The 19,939-nt window shown below is 37.2% G+C and overlaps 2 protein-coding genes across 7 annotated transcripts in view; one reads left to right on the top strand and one right to left on the bottom strand.

Annotated features, from left to right (window-relative positions):
• Nucleotides 1-19,939, bottom strand: part of LOC108387295 (serine/threonine-protein kinase greatwall) — an 84,609-nt gene that overhangs the window by 55,117 nt on the left and 9,553 nt on the right. The window lies entirely within an intron of this gene.
• LOC118968981 (ATP-dependent zinc metalloprotease YME1L1-like) lies at nucleotides 159-18,820 on the top strand. Of its 6 annotated transcripts, none has more exons than XR_012127988.1 (7): nucleotides 164-1,022; nucleotides 5,128-5,259; nucleotides 8,554-8,707; nucleotides 10,756-10,854; nucleotides 14,710-14,819; nucleotides 16,141-16,788; nucleotides 17,596-18,820. XR_012127988.1 is itself a non-coding variant. In XM_073229130.1 (6 exons), exons 1-6 carry the CDS (start codon nucleotides 990-992, stop codon nucleotides 17,616-17,618), a joined length of 525 nt encoding a protein of 174 aa, XP_073085231.1. In that variant the 5' UTR covers nucleotides 833-989; the 3' UTR covers nucleotides 17,619-18,820. The 6 variants fall into 6 exon arrangements, 2 of the variants coding, with proteins under 2 accessions (XP_073085231.1, XP_073085232.1); XR_012127989.1 differs by having other exon boundaries at nucleotides 836-1,022; nucleotides 16,705-16,788; XR_012127990.1 differs by lacking the exon at nucleotides 10,756-10,854 and having other exon boundaries at nucleotides 159-1,022.

The following is a 19,939-nucleotide window of genomic DNA, read 5'->3' as shown; positions in this document are numbered from 1 at the left end:
CCAGCGCAGCCCCGCCCGTCACCTCCCCTTCGTAGGCGCCGAAGTACCCAGTGTGCCCAAGGCCGGGGAGACTCCCGGAACGGCCGCAGCCTCTTCCAGGTCAGTGACCAAGGCCCGTTGGCTTCAATGATAAAGACGAGAGAGGCACAACAAAAGGGTCCAATGGGGACCTGAATCTGAATCGTGGGACTTAAAGGGTTTCACCAGAGCTCCCAACGAGGCTGGGGCGACCCTGCCCTCGTTGCCCCTCAACCTTTTTTAAAACTTCGGGACCTCCTACCCGCCTCCTCCCGAAATGTAAAGGAGTTGGGTCTGAGTACAGCGATGACGAGTAGAAATCAGAATGTGGAGAAACTGTATGAAGCGGGTGGCTGGCCTTGTAAGCTGGCATTTTAACAGGATGTAAGTCGCCTAACTAAAAACAGGACCGACGGGAAGAGCTTTGGATTTATTGTGGGGAAGGTAAAGTGCACTAAACTGTAGCAAAAGGGGTATCACAGGTTCAAGACCCAGTCGGAACAGAATACCCTGGAAGATTTGCTAAGGAAATTGTAGAAAGATTGCACAGGGCCGATACAGTTCTTAAGAAAAAGAAAACTGCAGCCAGAGAGATTTGGGGACCCAGCACTTGTATTATTCAATGTGCAGGTCCACTACTTCGGGGGTGGGGTGCAGCGAACGCGAGCAGCCCAGAGCGAAAGACCAGCTCCCTGAGGTGGAACCTTGGGGCAAGCCCCGAGCGGCGGCGGGGCGGAGTGGGGCACGGGGGCAGCGGAAACGGCGGCGGGGGACGCTCCCGTGCCCCGGAAGTACTGTTGCGTTACAGCCTTACCTTCCGGGGCAGATTGTAAATCGTAGCAGCCGTAGAAAGAGAGGCCATTTTCCCTTCCCAGGAAGAGTGAGGGTCGCGGAGGGAGAAAAAGGAGAAAAAAAAACGGCTCAGCGCCTCCCCGCTGGCCCGCGGAGAGGTCGCTGAGTGCCCTGAGGAGATGTTTTCCCTTTCGAGCACGGTGCAGCCCCAGGTGAGTCCGGCATCTGCTCCCTTTTTTTCTCCGCCGCAGCCCGCAGCTGCCTGCCGTTTGCGTCTTGTGGACGCAGTTTCTCGTTAAGGGATGGTTGGAGGGAAGTGGTTAACTCAAAGCGAGTCTTGGGGTTGAAAAGGGATCAGGGACGAGAGAGTAAAGGGCTGATGGTGAAGCAGAGGCATGATATGCGTGTGCTGGAGACCTTGGCCTATCGAGTTGGTTGTGGAGTTTTTGCTAGAGAATCCATCAGGCACTGTTCAGTACCAGACCTTCTGGGGTGGAGGAAACATCTTTGCCCTACATGTAAAGGAAGCAAGTAATGTTCCCTTTCTGTCTTGAAGGTCTGGTATTCACAACCTTTCTTTTCCTTTAAGTGGGATTTAACCCAAGCATGCTATAATTACTTGAACAATCTTTCACGAGAGCTTTAAAAAATACTAGAAATGACACATATTTCCAATTTATTGACTGCTTGCAGTTCAGATTTTGAATCGGCCTGCTTTCCATCTTTTTGTAAAGCAAAAGACAGAGCAGAGAAAAATGAATCCAAAAATTTGTAATTAGCGTTTTTCAGGAGTACTCACTTGTGACAGTGTTTTATTCTTTGTTCACTTAAAAATATTTATTGATGGTAACTTTTTGATAGCTTTTTTTTTGAGAACTGTTGTTTCACCAATGAATGTTTTTTTTTTTAAACATTCAGGTTTTAAAGTAAATTTTATGACATTTTTTTCTCTTGGTTTTCATGTAATTATGTTCCTTTGTGTAACTCTCACTCCCTTGGTTTTTGTTCTGTTTTTTGTTTTTTTGTTTATACTGGCTGGATAATTTAAAAAATGAAGTGATTAGTTATTTATTGGACATGAGCAATGTGCCGGGTGGACAGAACAAACGTGGATAGAATCTTAGTGATGATATAAAGTAAAAGATGTGTAGTAGCAGATGAACAGTTAATGGAAGTGAACAGGTATCCCAGGTAGATGGAAGGATATTTGAGATAGGGAAGAGCTTAACAGATCAAGGGAACAAAGAAATAAGAAATAATAGATTAAGGGAACAAAGAAATAAGGCCAGTGCAGCTACAGCCGGGGTGATTAAATGGCTCAATGACAGAAATAAGGTTGGAGAGAGGCCTTGACGCAGATTACACAGGGAGTTGTAAATAAGGAACTTTGGATTACACTTTAAGTGTGTTGGGAACCATTGAATGCTTTTAATTATGGAGTGATATAATTTTTTTATTAAGGAATTACTGATACGCACGCTTATGAAGGTTTCACATGAAAAACAATGTGGTTACTACTACATTCACCCGTATTATTGAGTCCCTCCCCTATACCCCATTGCAGTCACTGTCCATTAGTGCAGTAAGATGCCACAGAATCACTACTTGTCTTCTCTGTGCCAGACTGTCTTCCCAATGATCCCCCCCACACCATGTGTACTAATCATAATACCTCTCAATCCCTTCTCCCTCCCCTGCCCCTCCCCTTTGGTAACTGCTAGTCCTTTCTTTGAGTCTGTGAGTCTGCTGGTGTTTTGTTCCCTTTAGTTTTTCTTTGTGGTTATACTTCACAACCCTTATGCATTTTAAGGTGTGTAAGATGGTAAACACATTTAAAAGTCTTGCTTGGTTGTTTAATTGGTTGAGTACACTTGACTTTAAATTGTAAAATTAGGAAAGGCACTGAAGGTGAACTTGTTCATTGAGAAGTGATCAAACCATCTCTTAACATATGCTAATTAAAATAAAACTTTAAAATAAAACTTTTCAAAGAAATATAAAATGTCTTAAAATAACTTGATTACTGTATAAGAGCTAATTATTTCTGACTCTAAAAATAATATGCTTATTACCAAAAATGATGAAAAGAAAAATATAATTAAGAAAATAAAGGTAACTCATAATCTCATTACTCAGAGATCCCATTTTAAAATTCTTAAATGCTTTGTCTGTGCAGAAATATGTGTGTGCATACTTTGCAAAAAGATATTATGGTTTTACAGTCTACTTTTTTTTATTTAACACCATACTGTGAATTTACTTATTTATCAGTAACAATGGGATGAATGTTTTTAACTGGGGCCTGAAGTCAGATTATCTGGCTGGAATTCTTGCTCCTGTGTTTATTTACCTGCTGAGTGACTTTGAACATGCCACTGAACCTATCTAAATTCTTGCTGTCTTCATCAGTTAAATAGGAAGTATCATAGTAGCTAATGTTTATGGCAATAGTGTAAGTCAAAACACGTAATTAAAACTGTGGCCTAGAGTAAGAACCCATTTAATATATTCATCTATTCCAATGTATGTAGCCTCTACGGTGTGCATTGTTGCACTGGGATATAGCGTTGAATAAAGTAGAGAAACAGAATGTATGTAAATTATGTGAATATGATGTAGAACATTTTACATTAAATAATTATATAAAGTGAAATGGAGAAACAAACTTATTTGACACATCGAATTTACATCCTAGAGGAAGAGTGCGGTATAATAAAAAATAAATATTTAGTCTTTGTTCCCAGTTCTTGGCTGAGCTCTTAAAACCCTTGGAATTCCTGTGTGATGGGACTGTCTTGTTATTGTTAAAGAGACTCTTTGGGTCACACCTGAATTTATGCCAGATGAGGTGATACAGGGTGGGGTGCTTAGAAAGCATAGCCTCAGGGCTTCAGGTGGTCACCAAAAGGTCGAGCGTCTGGGAGAGGAGGGCTGGCCTGGAGGCTGAGCTCTGTAAAAACTCTTGAACAAGTTGATTCGAGGCAAAGATTCTCTGTGCAAGAGGGAGGTACACATGACCCTTCCTGACCTCACCCAGTGTACCTCCTCACCTGGCTCTTAATTTCTGTCTTTCATAATATACGGATAAATGTAGGTATTTTCCTTAGTTCTGTGAGCTGTTCTGGCAAATTATGGAACCTACAGAAGGAGCTATGGGAATCCCTGATTTATAGCTGGTAGAAGTATGGGTGGCCTGGGACTTGTGACAGGCATCTGAAATGGGAGCAGTCGTGTGGGACGGAGCCCTTACCTGTGGAGTCTGCACTAACACTGGGTGATTAGTGTCAGAATTGCATTGAATTCAGGAGTCCAGCAATTGTTGGTTAGTGTCATAAAACAGGTTGAGACAGATAATAAATAATGTATAGATAAATAAGTAAATATATAAATGTGTTAGATAGTAAAAGTGTCAAGAAGAAAAAATAGAGCAGAGAGGATAAGGAATATTTGCAGGGGAGGGCTGTTGAAACTTGCAGTAGGTTGGCTAGTGAAAAGGCTTGCAAAAAGATGACTTCTGAGTTAAGAATTGAGGCAGTGTGAGAGCAAGCTGTGTAATTAACTGGACAAGAGGGAATAAATAGGCAAGCAGAGTCCTTGAGGTGAAGGTCTGCCAGACGTGTTCCAGGAACAGCAAGGAAGCCAGTGTGGCTAGAGCAGAGAGAATGGAGGGAAACGTGGTAGTGGGTAAATTTGGACAGGTAATAAAAGGCTTTCTATGTCATAGATCTTTGGCTTTTATTGTAAATTAGAAGAAAAGCCATTGGAGGGTTTTGAGCAAAGGAGGATGACATCTGGCTTTGGTTTTAATACAGCAGATTCAGGGAGAGTAGTTACGAGGCTATTGCAAAAATCCATGTATAAATAATGGTGACCAGCATGGTGCGGTAGGAAAGTCAATGAGCATAAAATTCTCTTTATTGTCATACTTTAAGAAACAAGTCTGAAATACTTCATTTTGTTATTTATTTAGCCACTCCTCTGATTTCTAGCTTTCCACTAGTTTTAAGTATTTTGATGAAGATTGTGATCTATGCATATGCAAGCATTTATGAGATCATTTTTTTAAATTCCTAGAAATTAAGACTACTGGGACAGTAAAATGCATGTATTTCTAATACTTCTGATGCACATGGCCAGAACACTAACCTGAAAGATTAACAGTTTTCTTCCGAATCAGAATACCTATTTATAAACTTTAATACTTGGTTTTGATATACAGTGTATCTTTAAATTAAATCCCAAATCCTGACAATAGAAATATATATTTTTTCATTTTATTAAAAAAAAACACACCTAATTTCAACTTTTATCTTTTAGGTTACAGTTCCCTTGAGTCATCTCATCAATGCCTTCCATTCACCAAAAAACACCTCTGTTTCTGTGGGTGCATCAGTTTCTCAAAAGCAGCATGGAGATGTAGCTCCTGACCATGAGGCTCCCAGCAGTGAGGTAATGGTATTTATCAGGGGTGTGGGAGCAAGCCTTTTTGATTTATTAGCACATGGCAAATAATGTTTGCAGTTTCTTTGGTTAGGTTATTTGTAACAAATTGTTTGATGTCTTCAGTTTGATTTCTTTTACAATGAAAGATGTCTCATTTTGGCTTTTTTTACATAATTGAAGTTACTTTGTTTTATTCTTTAATATTTAATTTGTAAAAAAATTTCACATGGCACATTTATTTGGTATTTACTTTCTAGGTCACAACATGTGTGATATCATTTACATATTCTTTTGTGTTGCTCCAACAGTAGCAGTTAACTACTTTTATTGCAAGTCTCAGGGGAGACAGAAAAATAGTAAGAGGTTATCTTCTGTTGCTTTAAAGGAGCTGATTCATTAGTGTAATTGAACAATTAGGATATAAGTACCTGAAAATGAAATGTATGAGCTATGCAACTATACTATCACTCTTGAGGGGATTATAAAATCAATGTTGCCTAGGACATAGGGAATTCCCAACCTAGGAACCTTTTGTTTATAAGGCTCATTTATACGATAGTTGCTTTTCAACTTTTCCTCAGCATTTGACCTTACTGAGCAGCTATTATTTTCAAAATATCTACTTCCCTGAAGTGATGTTACACTGATGCTTTTTAAAATTTTCTTTCTGTTTTGCTGAATTTTTTTTTATCGCCGACCCCTTAAATATTGGGTGCGCTGTATGTTTATCTAATTGTCATTGTGCACCTTCTCCTAGGGCATGTTACCCATTTTCATGTCTTCACTTAACATCTGTAGTACATGTTGATGAAATTCCATCTATATCTCCAACCCTAAAGTCTCTAAAACTTTAATGTAACTTATTTAGTGGCTTATAAAAATATCCCTCTAGAGAGATATCAAGGACCTCAAAATTAGGATGTCCAAAACTGAGCTACTCCCCATGTTCCAGTGTTTGAGATCCTACAGTGGTTTTAGCACCTCTTCATCAGACTGAGTCCATCCAGGAGAGAGGTACCACATACTCATTTGAATAGTGGAAGTTTCCTACAAAAAGTTAGTATAATTTTCAGTCTAGTATTTTAAAAATTCTTTTTCTTATATGGGATTGGAATAAGTAGGGATTGGCTAGTAATAAGGAAAGAAAACTCCAAAGTATATAGGACTAGAGGTTTAAGAAGCAGCTCATCTTCCTAGGACGGAGAGAGAGCTTTGCAGGAAGAGTTCTCCACCCCCAGGCTGAGGTCCTGACCTTGTAGGGAAAGCATGACCTTTGTTCACTGAATGGCAGATAAGTCTCTGGACCAGCTGAACTTGATGAAAATCTACCCTCTAGGGTCCCAGGGAAAGCTGTTCATGGAGATGGCGTCTTAATGGAAAAGCTGCTGGGTGCCTGCACTGGCCACTGGGCACTGTAGGAGCCATGCTTTGGAGAAGCAGGCAGGAACCAGGTCCTGGAGAGACCGTGTGTGTTGAGATAGGGCCTGCTGGGTGAGCTCCCCAGGACCAGGAGCCACAACCCTTTGCTTCTCCAGTATCTCTCCAGTGCCCCCTACTCAGTTTCACATTGACCATTGAGCAGAGGAAAGAGATTTAAAGGGTCCAGATCCATGTGATGAAGCCAACAAAAAGGATGAAGAGGAAAAATTGCTATCAACAAATGGATAACTGGCACATCCGCCCAGAATCCTTCTCCCTCTCAATCCCTGTGCTCTGCTGGTTTCTTCAAATGTCTGTTGTCTGTGATTTGTTACTTCATCCTTCTTAGTTAGGGCTTAGTTCAGGCTCACACCTTTTCCCCTTGTCCTGTCATCCTTCTCTCATCCAGTTCACCATCTACTCTTTTCTTCTTTAAAAGAAACAAAACAAATTATGTTTGCTGTAGAATTAAATTCAAACATGGCTTTTCACACTCTGGCCATAGCCCATCTTTCTAGTCCCTTCTTCAGTCACTAAACTTTTTACTACATCTCAACCATTCCAGGCCCTTTGATGACTTTTTATTTGCCCCCTTCCCAAGGCTTCCTTCTTCATAATTCTGGAAAGCAGGTGTTACCTTAGGGAGGCCTTAGTTGACTTAGGAAATTAGTTGCTGTGTGTTCTGTGTTCTCTCACCACTTCTAAAAAGTGTCTCTGTAATGGCACTTGACCATTCTGTATAAGTACCATGTTTATATGTACCTTATTTCTCCTTAATGTTCCTAGGACCTGACACCCAATAAGTAAGAAGGGGAATAATTTTCGGTCTTACTTCAGAATCTGTTTCCCTTTTGAAGTCAGAATTGTAAATAGGCTTTTTGGTTTCCTTTAGTAAAAGTTTACTTGAGAGGTAGTTCTTCAATATTGTAGTTCTTCTATTTTCATTTCTTTAATAATGAGCTTCATTTGTACAGTTTTTGGTAGTTTAAAAAGCACTCTTAAATATTTTATTTCCTTATGCCTTTAACTACCTCACTGTACTTTAGGGTATGTACGTAAGTTAGGCATGATCTCTTCTGTTGAGCCACATGATCTCATTGTGAAATAGGCAGGGCATATTTCATAGTCATTTGACTAATAAGGAAATGGATTCTAAGAGTGTGAATGACTTGTCACACAGCTAGTAAGTGACAAACCCCTGGATATCAATCCAGAGCTATATAATCCATGCATTTGACTTCACATCAATCATAAGAAGTTGGTACTTTATTTGTTGTTTAATTTTGTTCTCCTTACTTGAAGTTTTAGCTTTTGGGGGCTTTTAGTTATTACTTGTCTTTAATGTCTCCTTGACAGCTCTTGTAGAGAAGAAAATAACTCACCCTTATTCTATTTGTAGTGACGTTAGAACTGTTTTGATGTGAGTGTATTTTATTGCCTGGTTTCTCACATTTTTTGCCTTGTTCAATTTCGTCCTTATTAGAAGTTAAATTACGGGTAACTATAGAACCTCTCGGTCTAAAGAAGTTTCAGTAGTGAGGCCAGAGGAGTGAAATGTCCCATTGTAACAGAGAATACCCTTTCTTTGTCAAATGGGCTTTTGTTTATGGGCATCAGGGCCTTGAGGACGCTTTAAAGCTCTGTGGACTGGTTCAACCATTGGAAAGATGATTTTTTTTTAACCTGTGTCAAACCTCAGTAAAACTAAAACTGTAAAAATATTTGTACCAACTTATTTTTTAAATATTAGGAAGAAAAGAGGAATCAATAACATTTGTTAGGCTTTAGAAATACATATTGTTTCAATTGTTTCAATGTATAGGAACCCTTCAAGTTAACTGTCTTGATAATGTTTACTTTGTTGACTTAAATCTTTTACAGCCTGTACTAAACTTAAGAGACCTTGGATTATCTGAATTAAAAATTGGACATTTTAATCAACTGGTAGGCGGTCTACTTCCTGGGTTTTGTAAAGGCAAATCTCATGTCTTTACACATCTCATATCTCTGCAGTCCTTCTTTGAAAATAAATATGGTAAGTTAATATATTTTATGTTCCAATTAAAGTAAGCCATTTTAGTACTATTCATGACTTAAGAGATACCATTTATCATTTACAATTGTTTTGTGCCAGGCTACTTCATGAGTTGTTTTCTTTCTTTTTAGGGGGCAATTTTTCTCACTGGAATCATTTTAGATTTGCAAGGATAGCACAGAGCTCCTATATACCCTCATGTCTGACTTCCTCTAACTTTTGATCACCTATATAATCATGTTTTGACATTTGTGAAAACTAAGAAGTTAACACTGGTACAATACTTGTAACTAAACTGTAGGCTTTATTTAGATTTTACCAAATGAAATTTAATTTCACAAACACTAGTCACTGTTTCTATTGGGGTCCTCTTTCTACTTGAGTATCTACAAAAGTATACTAGACCTAACATTTAGAATAATGGAGTGTTGTTCTAAGTTTAGGTGACAAACATGTATTAGATTCCAGGTCTCTGAGAATACATTGAATACATACCAGTCATGGTCCTTTTCTTAATGGACTATCCGTATTTTAATTGAGTCTTGGAACAATCTAGTAGTATAGTAAGTGGGCACTTTGTTGAAAGGCTTGTCAACTTCATGAATTTCTTTTTGGATGATACTTGAACAATGAATGTTAGAGGCTTATCAAAATACTTGTTGTGTATTGATGGAAGAAGATATTTTAAAAATCCATTCAAGTTATAGAAGCCCAGGAACAAAAGAGCAGGTTTGAACAGTTTTGTGACAAAGGTTTGATTTGAGGCTGCACTTAATTAATTCATTTATTAGTTTTTCATTCTTTTGCCTTTATTTCATATAAAGACTCAAAGGTGAATTCAAGAGTGAGGAAAAATGAAGTTTTTGAGGTTGGGGGCTTGGATTAAAAATCTGCTTCTGTTTTGTAATTTTTTATGCTGTACTACCTCATTCCTGAGAGAAGCCCTGAGGCTTAGTGGTTAAGCGTAAGGAGACAGGCCCAAACTGAGTCTTACCACTGACTTTGGTATTTACTTCTCTAAGTTGCTGTTTTTCTCATGAAGTATGAGGGATAGCTCCTTATTTCATTTTGGAAGATCAAATGAAATAATCTAAGTACTGTATGTGGCCCATAGTGTTTGGGAGAGTAAAGTTTTTGTTAGTATTATTGTTTTATAGTAGTATTACTATGACTTTGCTAGACTTAATGTTTACATTTCCTTTTTAAAAATTTTATTTTATCAAATGTACATCACAGTGGTTCAGTGGTCCTCCTTCCCTCCCCCTGCCTACTCGCATCCCCCTTGGTAACCACTAGTCACTTCTCAGTGTCTGTGAGTCTAATTCTGTTTTGTTCTACATTTCCTCTTAAGGTCATTCCTTTTACTGCCAGCCGTCTTCTTGGCTTAGGCGGGCAGAGGTTTAAGGAAGCATTTATGGACTGGTCTGTAAAGTTCTTGGAAAAAATCCCTGGATTCTAACTAGGGTACGGGGATAGATGAGAGCCAGGTTCTATTGTCACTGCCCAACTTCGTCTCTAGGATCATGGATATAGAGTAGGATGGGGCCTGTTGACTTAAGAGTAGGAGTTAGGCAGGATCACCCAAGTATTCATGCTGTGCAGCTGTGGCAGGAGCCTTATTTGTACCAATAAGTATGGAAGCTTCAAGAGAGATAATAGTACCTCAGGTGTGCTGTATTTCATCACATTGTTCCCTAGAGGTTGTGAAATTGTCTCTAGGAAACAGCTATTCTTTATCTCTTTATGCTGTGTATAAAAGTAACTTTAGCTGAACAGATATCTTTTACCTCTTGATTTGAGTTTAACTTCATTGGCAGCTGTATTTGTATATTAGACAAAAAATATAATGAACAAGTGAGAGACAGCAAAATGATAAAGGACTATAGTTAGATTAGCAGTGCTTTGGGTATTTAGTGAAAACATAGTCATTTATGGACAAAAGGCAAAACTCATATTTTTGGGGTTTTTTCTGATATTTGGGAAATTATTTCCTTGGGGTTTTTGTGGCTTGGACATTAGAAATTTTACTCTTTTCAATTTCCTTCCAGGTTACTTAGATAAATTTAGTACCTTACGTTCCTCTTGCTTGTACAGACAGCCTTCAAGAACTCTGAAAAGTGTTTGTTCAGATCTTCAGTACTGGTCAGGTATGAAGCAACAAGTGTATTTACTTTATTTTATTTTATTTTTTAGTGAAGTATCACTGATACACAATCATATTAGTTTCAGATGTACAACACAGTGGTTCAACAGTTACCCATATTGTTAAATCCTCACCCCTGCTAGTGTAGTTACTATCTGTCAACATAAAAAGATGTTAAACTGTATTTATTTTGAAAAAATTAATAGACTTATTTTCTATTTTCTGATTTGTCTTTCTTAATGGTATTAATGACAGAAACATTCATCTATAGCTCACAATAGAACTTACAGAATATTTGGAATCAATTTATTTGTATGTAATTTTTAATCTGGAAAATATAAAATATCCAAATTTGGAATGTGAATGACAAGTGCTTCCATAAATCAAGATTTGGGGAACTTATTATCTAACCTGCTTCAAAACAATTAAGCACATTTGTTTATTTCCCCTCGTTTTCAAAATCTTACAGCAATAACTGAAAAAAATAGAAAAATTTGAAAAAAGTGAGAGCAACATTAGGCAGGTTTCATCTATGGACCAGAAATTTGAGGAGTTTCCATAAGTTAAGAAGTAGATGACATCACATTGGTAGCAAAATCAAATATGCCTTCATTCATACTTATTTAATGCCAGGCACTAGTGATAGGTGGTAGTTATAAATGAAAAAAAAAAACCCATTCATTATCTACCTTCATGGGACTTAGAGCAGAGTGACGTGAAAGGGTACACTGTAGTCCTATTTCCAGCAGAACTTAGGAAAAAACCCTAAGTTCTGAATCAATACTAGTGGGCTTTGTGATGGTTGATAGGTCATCCCAGACAGACAGTTGAAACATTGTCAAAAGTGGGCTAATCACAGAACAGTTATGGCTCCTAACTTTTAGGCTACAGTGAGAAAAAGCACCTTTATAATCAGGGGTGTGTGTGTGTGTGTGTGTGGGGAGAGGAATCTGTCTCTAAGGGCTCGTGGTTTGAGCATTGATACCAGAGAGAGAAATAAGACACTACACCAGGTCACTTGGACTTGAATCATACACAAATGGTATCCTGCTCATTCACCATAAATCCATGTTTATATTCTAAAAACATTTACCACCATGGTAGTTTTGAGAAAAACTGTCTACAATTAGTAATGATTACTGTTGTTCTTTATGAATACACATTGATTAGCAGTGATCTCCACATATTTGAGGAAAACTTGTATGAAAAAGCATGGGAAATGGAGGCATTAAGTTGGGCAAGGAGACAGGGATCAACTGAAGAAATAGTTAATGCAGTAGATAGATGATTACTTAAGAAGAGTGATGGATCTTTATATATTCATGGAAGACTTACAAAAAGCATGTATTAGGGTATGAAGAATATCTTAAAAGATTTTTTAAAACCTAGAAGTCAGGTTCTCTTATCATGTAGTAAAACTGTAGTCAAATAACAGAATAGCTAAAAAAATAACCTGACTATATAGAAATTTCTAAGTGTCTTGTGGCTGAAGGGAAATCCAAACTGAAATTTCAGTTAGTTAGTAGTAAACTACAGTGAAAACCTGCATATCAAAATCTTTGGATTCAGGATAAACTGATGTCAAAACCATAGTATAATTTACTAGGAAATCAGAAAGATGGGAAATAAATGAAACATTCGTTTTGAGAATTTTTTTTAAAGAATAGGAGATGTTAATGTGGATAAAACAAATTAAATGAATACTATAGCAAGAAACAGTTTTGCTTAATTAAACCAAGAAGTTTAATTTGAAAAAAAAACAATAGAGCAAACTAACAATCTGATTAAAAAACAATAAACAAAATAATACTTTTCAAACATAATCCCTTTGTCCCAAAGGCACTGAACTCAGATGGTTTTATGGCTACACTGTGTTTCCCAGGATCAGAAGTTTCCTGTTATTTGAAACTTTTAATAAAGAAAAAGATAGAATAGGCTTCCCTGTTTATTCTGTGAAGTTACTGATATTGAAACATAAGCAAAAAGTAGAATACAATAGATCAATTTCACTTAATATAAATACAAAAATCCTAAATAATATCTGTAAAACCAAGTATTAGAAATGTGCTAAATGATTAAGGATACAAGAGTGATTTAACCTTAGGAAGTATATTAATTTATATTACTTGATTAGAGAAGAAAAGCAGTATTATTTCAGTGTATGATAAAAAAGCATACAACATATATTGTTTGTTATGCTTCCTAAAAACTCTTAGAAAGCTAGAGAAGAGGGAAGCTTTAATTTCTTAAGGGTATCTATCAGGCTGTCATTAAGTGTGAGATACTAGATTATACAATAATCTAGTACCCTGTTTTTGTTCAGTGGTAATAGGGAGGTTCTGAGTGATATGATTAAAAAGGAAAAGGGGAGTTAAAGGAGGCTACAAAATTGTGATTTGGTGATAATGATTGTTGTAACTAGAAAATTCAACTGAAAGGCTACTTTGGTATCATAAAATAAATGCATAAAAATCAGTAGCTTTCTTATATTCTACCAATAGCTTTTAATTACAGTTTTCAAAACCCGTTAAATCTTTTATCCTGACAAGAAGTATGCAATGTAATATATATATATATATACACACACATATGCATGTGTGTATTTGTATGGAACTTCCCTGAAAGAAAGAAAAGGAGCTGAGTAGACTAAATAAGAGGATACTACAGTCCTCTTTGGAAGGGCTTAGTAGTGTTGCAGTGTCAATTTGCAGGCAAATTAATGAATTCATTGCAGTCCCAGTCAAAACCCTGAACACTTGTTAAGAAAATCAAGAAGTTTGGTATTTAAAAAAAGGGAATCAGATTATTTTCTTACATCATAAGTAAGTTCCAAATAGGTGAAGTCTGTAAAGAAAAAGTTGTAAGTATTAATGGAGTCAATAGACTACCTTTAAAGTCTTAGTTTGGGAATGAGACCCTAATCAAAACAATATAGAAAACATTGAAGATAAAAAGGTACAGCTGCATTAACTATGCAAATTAATATATCACAAGATAGATAGTAAATGGTTCAAGTATACATGATGAAAGGTTAGATATATAACACTCAGATTCTTCTATAAGTGAAAATGAAAATGTGAAAGGTCACAAGTGCTTAGTCAAAAAATAAGTTTTTCAGAAATTTCCCTCACTTTTAATCTGAAATATAATTTAAAACAAGACACTGCTTTTTGCCCATCAGATTTGTATGAAGAAGATTTATATTGAAAAGGGTGTGGAGAAAAGGACATTCATAGTCACTGGTAGGCATGTAAATGGATAACAGCCTTCTAGAGGGCAATTTCGTAGTGTCAAAACAGTTCAAAGCTCACAATTTCATTTTTAGTCTGAATGTGCTGGCAGACAGTATAGACAAGACTTTTAACTGCAGCATTATTTTTAGCAACAAAAAAGAGAAAAACAGTTCATTTCCATCTGACCTTTTCTGAAAACTGTCCATGATACATTGTTAAGGGAAAGAGGACAATCACAAAAGGTTACATATTATTTTTATAGAAAGAGCATGTCTATCAATACATAGAAATGTAGTCATGAAATTATTTACAGTGGTTATTCTGGGTACAAGGATTGGGGCTTGGGGAATGAGACTGTGACTTGTACTTGATACTTATGAATAGTGGTTTTTCTTTTTTACTATTTTAAAATTGCCAAGAAAATGTAAAGTTAATTTATAGATTCAGTCTATTATTTGAATGACTGTAATTACAAGTGTGTTGAAGTGTCTGGCAAAGACTTGTGTTAACAAATCAGATTATGAGCCGAAATGTCCAAGTATGGTGTCAGAGTTTCAAAGCATAGGCATTTTTCTTTTCTTAGAAAAATTTACAGTGAAAAATAAATGTGGTACCATTTTATTCAGTTTTCATACAGTCTCGGGGTTTTAAAACATTGAAATCAAGGACAAGATGTCTGCAGTACACCTCTGAAAAAATAGCAGAAACACAGCATATAGCACCATCATTTGTGAAGGTAATTAGACCTTTTTTGGTTCAAAAAGTAATAATTCTCAAGTACTAAAATGAGAACCTTCAATATCTGATTTGTCGACCAGTTAATTATCTCCCATCTTTGCACTTACCATAAAGGATTAATAACCTGTGTAATCATTATACCTACAACTCTGCTAGGTGCTAAACTTGTCCCTCTACTGCTCGACTAGACATCTCCCTCTGGCTTTTTCCCTAACGTACATTTGCTTTGTTCTCTGTGTTAATAAATAGCATCCACCCAGGCTAGAAATCTGATGATCAACTTCAGTTTGTCCATTTTCCCTCACATCCCACATCCATTAATCACTAAAGTCCCATTGATCCAGCCTCTTAAATTTCTCAAATCTCTCTCTTCATCCCCAGCTCCATTGCGTAGACAGACTATACCATTTCTTGCCTTGACTGCTCTAAAGAAAAGGCTCATTTAGTCTCCTTGCCATTAGCTTTGCTACCTTCACTCCAGCTTCCATATAGCCACTCACCAGTCTGTCTAAAACATAGTCATGTAATGTTTGTATATTTCTGCTTTCCTGTCAGACGCCTGCTGTGCTACAGGGCCATTTCATTGGCCTCTGCATGCCATTTTTCTGTTAGCATATTTCAGTGTGCCACCCACTCAGTACCCCTGCCTTCCTCCTCTCTTGGCATTTTAAAGGCCTGTTGTACAAGACGGCTTGTGGTTCTTGGGCACCAAAGGCTGTTGTTTCATGGCTGTCAAGTTATTCCTGCTGTGTAATTCCCTGGGATATAGATACCCTATCCTCTGTAAGGCCTTTCCTGACTGATGTAGGTAGTATTTCACTTCTTTTACTACCTTACCTACTGCTTCCCATATTAGAGTGATTTCAAAAACTTAGGTATTTCTGTATTTCTCCCCATTAAACGTAAATCATTCAGATCTTTGGTTACAGCTTCAGGCAAAGTACATGAAGGGTGTCCTGTCAGTAAACAGTTACAAATTAATGAGTTGTTCCTCGCAGTAAAGATAAAGGAGTGTGAACATCATGCCATTAGAATCCAAAGTCAATCTGTGGCCTATTAACAGTTTTAGTGTAGTGTTTAGTATACATAGAGTTCTTACAGAGAATTTCTTTATATCAGTTGATTTGTGCAAGTATAGGGACTGGTGTTAGATTCCTAGCTATGGATTAAGTAATTTATTGTGAGTCTTAGTCTAATCCTTCACACTGACAATAAAAATTAAAAATGATAGAATTTGAATTTTTTTGTGAGTGGTCATTATACTTTGGTGGAGCATTACCTATATAAGCTGCCAATACTGATGTTGTTTGTGTTCTTAGGGGTTTCTTTTGTGGGACAGAGGAACAGATGTTGAGAGTTGGGCAAACTCATGAAAACCAAGAACATACCTGAAGCTCACCAAGATGCGTTTAAAACTGGTTTTGCAGAGGGTTACCTGAAAGCTCAGGCGCTAACGCAAAAAAAACAATGATAAGTTGATTTGCCCCCCCCATATTTGGAATGAACATCTGAAAGGAAGTCAGAGTCCACCTTTAACTGACTTGGAGAACAGTTACCCAGCTTTTCATTTCATTCCTTATATAAAAGTTACCAATCATGTATCCCATTTATAACTTTAGTGGTGTGGAAGTGGAAATACCTGCTGACCCCTTTTGGCTTTCTCAACTGAGAAATCACAGCTAAGGACAGAAGCACGTGTGGCTTCATGAGGTTTTTGGTAACAGTGCTGAAAGGAAATCATGGGTGTAAGGCAGAAGAACTCCAGGTTACAGCATAGGATGTGATGAGATACATGAGCACCTCATATGAGGACGCTAATATTTGCGTTTCACTGAGCTGTTGTTTCTCATGGATGTCTTTTGACTTAGCTTTTTCTTTTCCAGATTCTCTCAGAAGAACTCGTCTGATCCTCTTTGTCCTGCTGCTCTTTGGCATTTATGGATTCTTTAAAAACCCATTTTTATCTGGTAAGTGTTTTTATTTGCCTAATTTTTAAAATCTTCTAAAAACCTGTTTCATTTTTATAGTTACTCTACCTAAGACTTAGAGAAAGGAACACTGATGTTTCTGGCTCTAGGGTCTAGGCTTTTCATTTCTGAATAAAGAATTCTCTGATTGGGTCACTTTGCAATTGTTTCTTGCATTGAAGAAGAAACGTTTTAATCTTACGATTGTGTACCATCTGCATTTTCAGAAGGCTTATTATACATTATACATTGCTTTATGGCTTGCAAGAAAAGCTCCTTCAAATACTGTACAACTTTAAGTTTTACTAGTTTGTCTCAAAAATAATATTTCTTAAAATTGCAAGCATAGAAGACAAGTAGTGATTCTACAGCATCTTACTATGCTGATGGACAGAGACTGTAATGGGGTTTGTGGGGGAAGGGCTTGGTGATGGGGGGGAGTCTACTAAACATAATGTTCCTTATGTAATTGTAGATTAATGATAACAAAAAGAATTGCAAGGATAATGTTAGAGTGAAAATGTTAGATTAATTTCTAGTAGTGGTTAGTTTCCCAGAGTTTTAGGAAGTGATACCTAATTATTAAATTAAAAACATGTAGAAAAATTTCAAACAGCAATACCAAGGGAAATAGTTATCCATTTCCAAGACACTAATAAATTAAAGTTACTAAAAATTAAGTTACTAAATGAGTCTATTATCTGTTTTCCAGTCTAAGAAGTAATATTGTCAAGTTTAAGTGGTTCTGATTGCATTTTCTACTACTACTCAGTTGTGACACCTTGTTCTCTACTCTCTTTATGACAGATTACCTTGAGAGAAAAAGCTGATGTACAATTAAGAACAATGGTTGACCTGCCTCAGGATTTCATCCGAGAATTTGCCTGTTGTCCCATATATATATTTTAATGTGGCATCAAACTGGAGATGAGGTTTTAATGTCTACGAATAACCTTTCGTAGGTTATTCTGATGATTCTTTGTTCCTTTAACTACTGTCTTGCATTAGGTAAAACAATCAAAATAGGAAATGCATTGCCTCTGTGTAATTATTCTTAATTTTTTATTAGGTCTGGGTGAGTCTCCTGTAAACTAACTTGCATTATTTATTAAGTCCATCTATATAGGTACTTTAAAAGTAATTTAGTGGGCTAAAACTATTAATGTCTGCTCTAGAATTGCTGAATGAAATTTTCTGTCCTGACTTATATGTTCTTGATATGTTAAAGGTTTCTTATTAACCCTGTATTTTTGCCTGCTAATTTTTTTGCTTCTAAAATTCCAATCCATCCTAAAGATACTATTTTTGGTTGTTTCTGAGTTAATTAGCCATTGCTCAGTTTACTCATTTACGTCTGTCTAGTATGGAAGTTTACATGTTGGGCAGAGGTGTAAGAAAGCTTTGTAAATGCTTTATCTCAAATATTGTACTACCCTACCAAACTCTTACTATCTTTCTTATTCTTAATGATGTTATTACTGATGTCATTTGAGGGCAACTAAAAACAGTTGTTAGAGGAAGAAGGCTACATGATAAGTGAAACAGTCTGTTAAGGTTCAACCCCCCCCCTTTTTTTAAATGCCAGTGCCAGTTTTTATGCTAGGTTTAAGTAACGTATTTCATAGTGTAGATCTCTAACCAATTGTGTCAGGATAATTCAGGGTGATTGATAAAACTGCAGTCTCTTCTGGGACCTTCCCTAAATCTACAAAAGAGAAGATTTCCAGGGCCATGACCTGGGAACCTGTATAGACATACTGCTATAGTGATTTTTATGCACAATGGAAATTGAGAACCATTGGCTTGAATTTCTATTACTAGATATTATAAGGAGAAGCAGCAAATAATTCTTAGTTTTAATTGGAAAGTACAAAGATGTCTTTTTAATGTGAATCATTTATTCCTTGAACATGGTCCAGAAGCGCAGAAGCCCTAGTTTCTACTCCTCACTCTGATTTAATGTATGTGAACTTAGGTATTTCCTTTTTGGGGGGCTTTCTTGCATCTGAAAAATAAAGTGGTTGGAATTTTATGAATCTGTCAAATTTGTAAGCATTTCTTTTCTTCCAATTAGTCCATTTCCAGACAACGATAGGGCTTGATTCTGCAGTAGATCCTGTCCAGATGAAAAATGTCACCTTCGAACACATTAAAGGAGTAAGTTAAAAAGTTTCCCTTGTTCTCATCAAACATTATAATTGTGTATGGTCAATATTTGATTCCAAAGGCGTGAAATAATAGAAAACCAAAAATATGTTTTGGTCTCTGCCCTCAGTTCCTGGTACAGGGCTCCTAAAACCCTTGAAATTTCCTAAGTGATAAGAGCACTGGGAGCATTTTTTGTTTTAGTATTTGGTCTTTGACCCCGACTCCTGACACAGGTTCTCTGAGTCGTTTGGAATTTCCTGGGTGATGGCAATGTCTCTTGTTCTAATGGGTGTGACTCTTGGTGGGGGGTCCTGGGTGAGGGCTAGTCACTACCAGAAAGACCAAGCCATGGTTAGAAGTTTGGGACTTTCAGCCCCACTCCTGTTCTCCGGAGAGCAGGGAGGGGCCGGAAATGGGGTTAATAATCAATCATTCCTGCACAAAGACTCTCCCATAAAAACCCAGTAGTTTGGGGCATTGCAGGTTCCTGAACACATGGTGGTACGAAGAGAGTATCATGCCCAGAGATGCATTGGAAGTTCTTCCTCTTCCCACATACCTGGCCTTGCAAATCTCTTCCACCTGGCTATTCCTCAGTAATACCCTTTCTTAATAAACCAGTAGTCCAGTACCTAACATGTTTTCTGAGTTCTGTGAGCCACTCTAGAAAATTAATGGAGCATAAGGAGGTATCTTGGGAACCTCCAGCTCATAGCCAGTTGGTCAAAAACAGAGATAACATAGACTCATGATTGGCATCTGAAGTGGATGTGTGGCAGGAGGTGGGGGGATAAGTCTGGTAGGACTGAGCCCTTAACCCTTTGCTGATAGGATCTGATACCCTCTCCAGGGGGATCGTGTCAGAACTGACTTGAATTGCAGGACATCCTGCTGGAGTGTGAAGTGCTTGGTTAGGGGAAAAACTAAAACATGTTTGGTGACTGGAAGTAGTGTAGAGTAGATTAGAGTGAGTCAAGGAAAATGAGAGTATAAATATTCCTTT

This window comes from Manis javanica, chromosome 2 (assembly GCF_040802235.1).
Source record: "Manis javanica isolate MJ-LG chromosome 2, MJ_LKY, whole genome shotgun sequence".
Classification (NCBI taxonomy): Eukaryota; Metazoa; Chordata; class Mammalia; order Pholidota; family Manidae; genus Manis; species Manis javanica.
The sequence above is the reverse complement of the archived record's forward strand: the minus strand, read 5'-3'. Positions and strand labels throughout refer to the sequence as shown.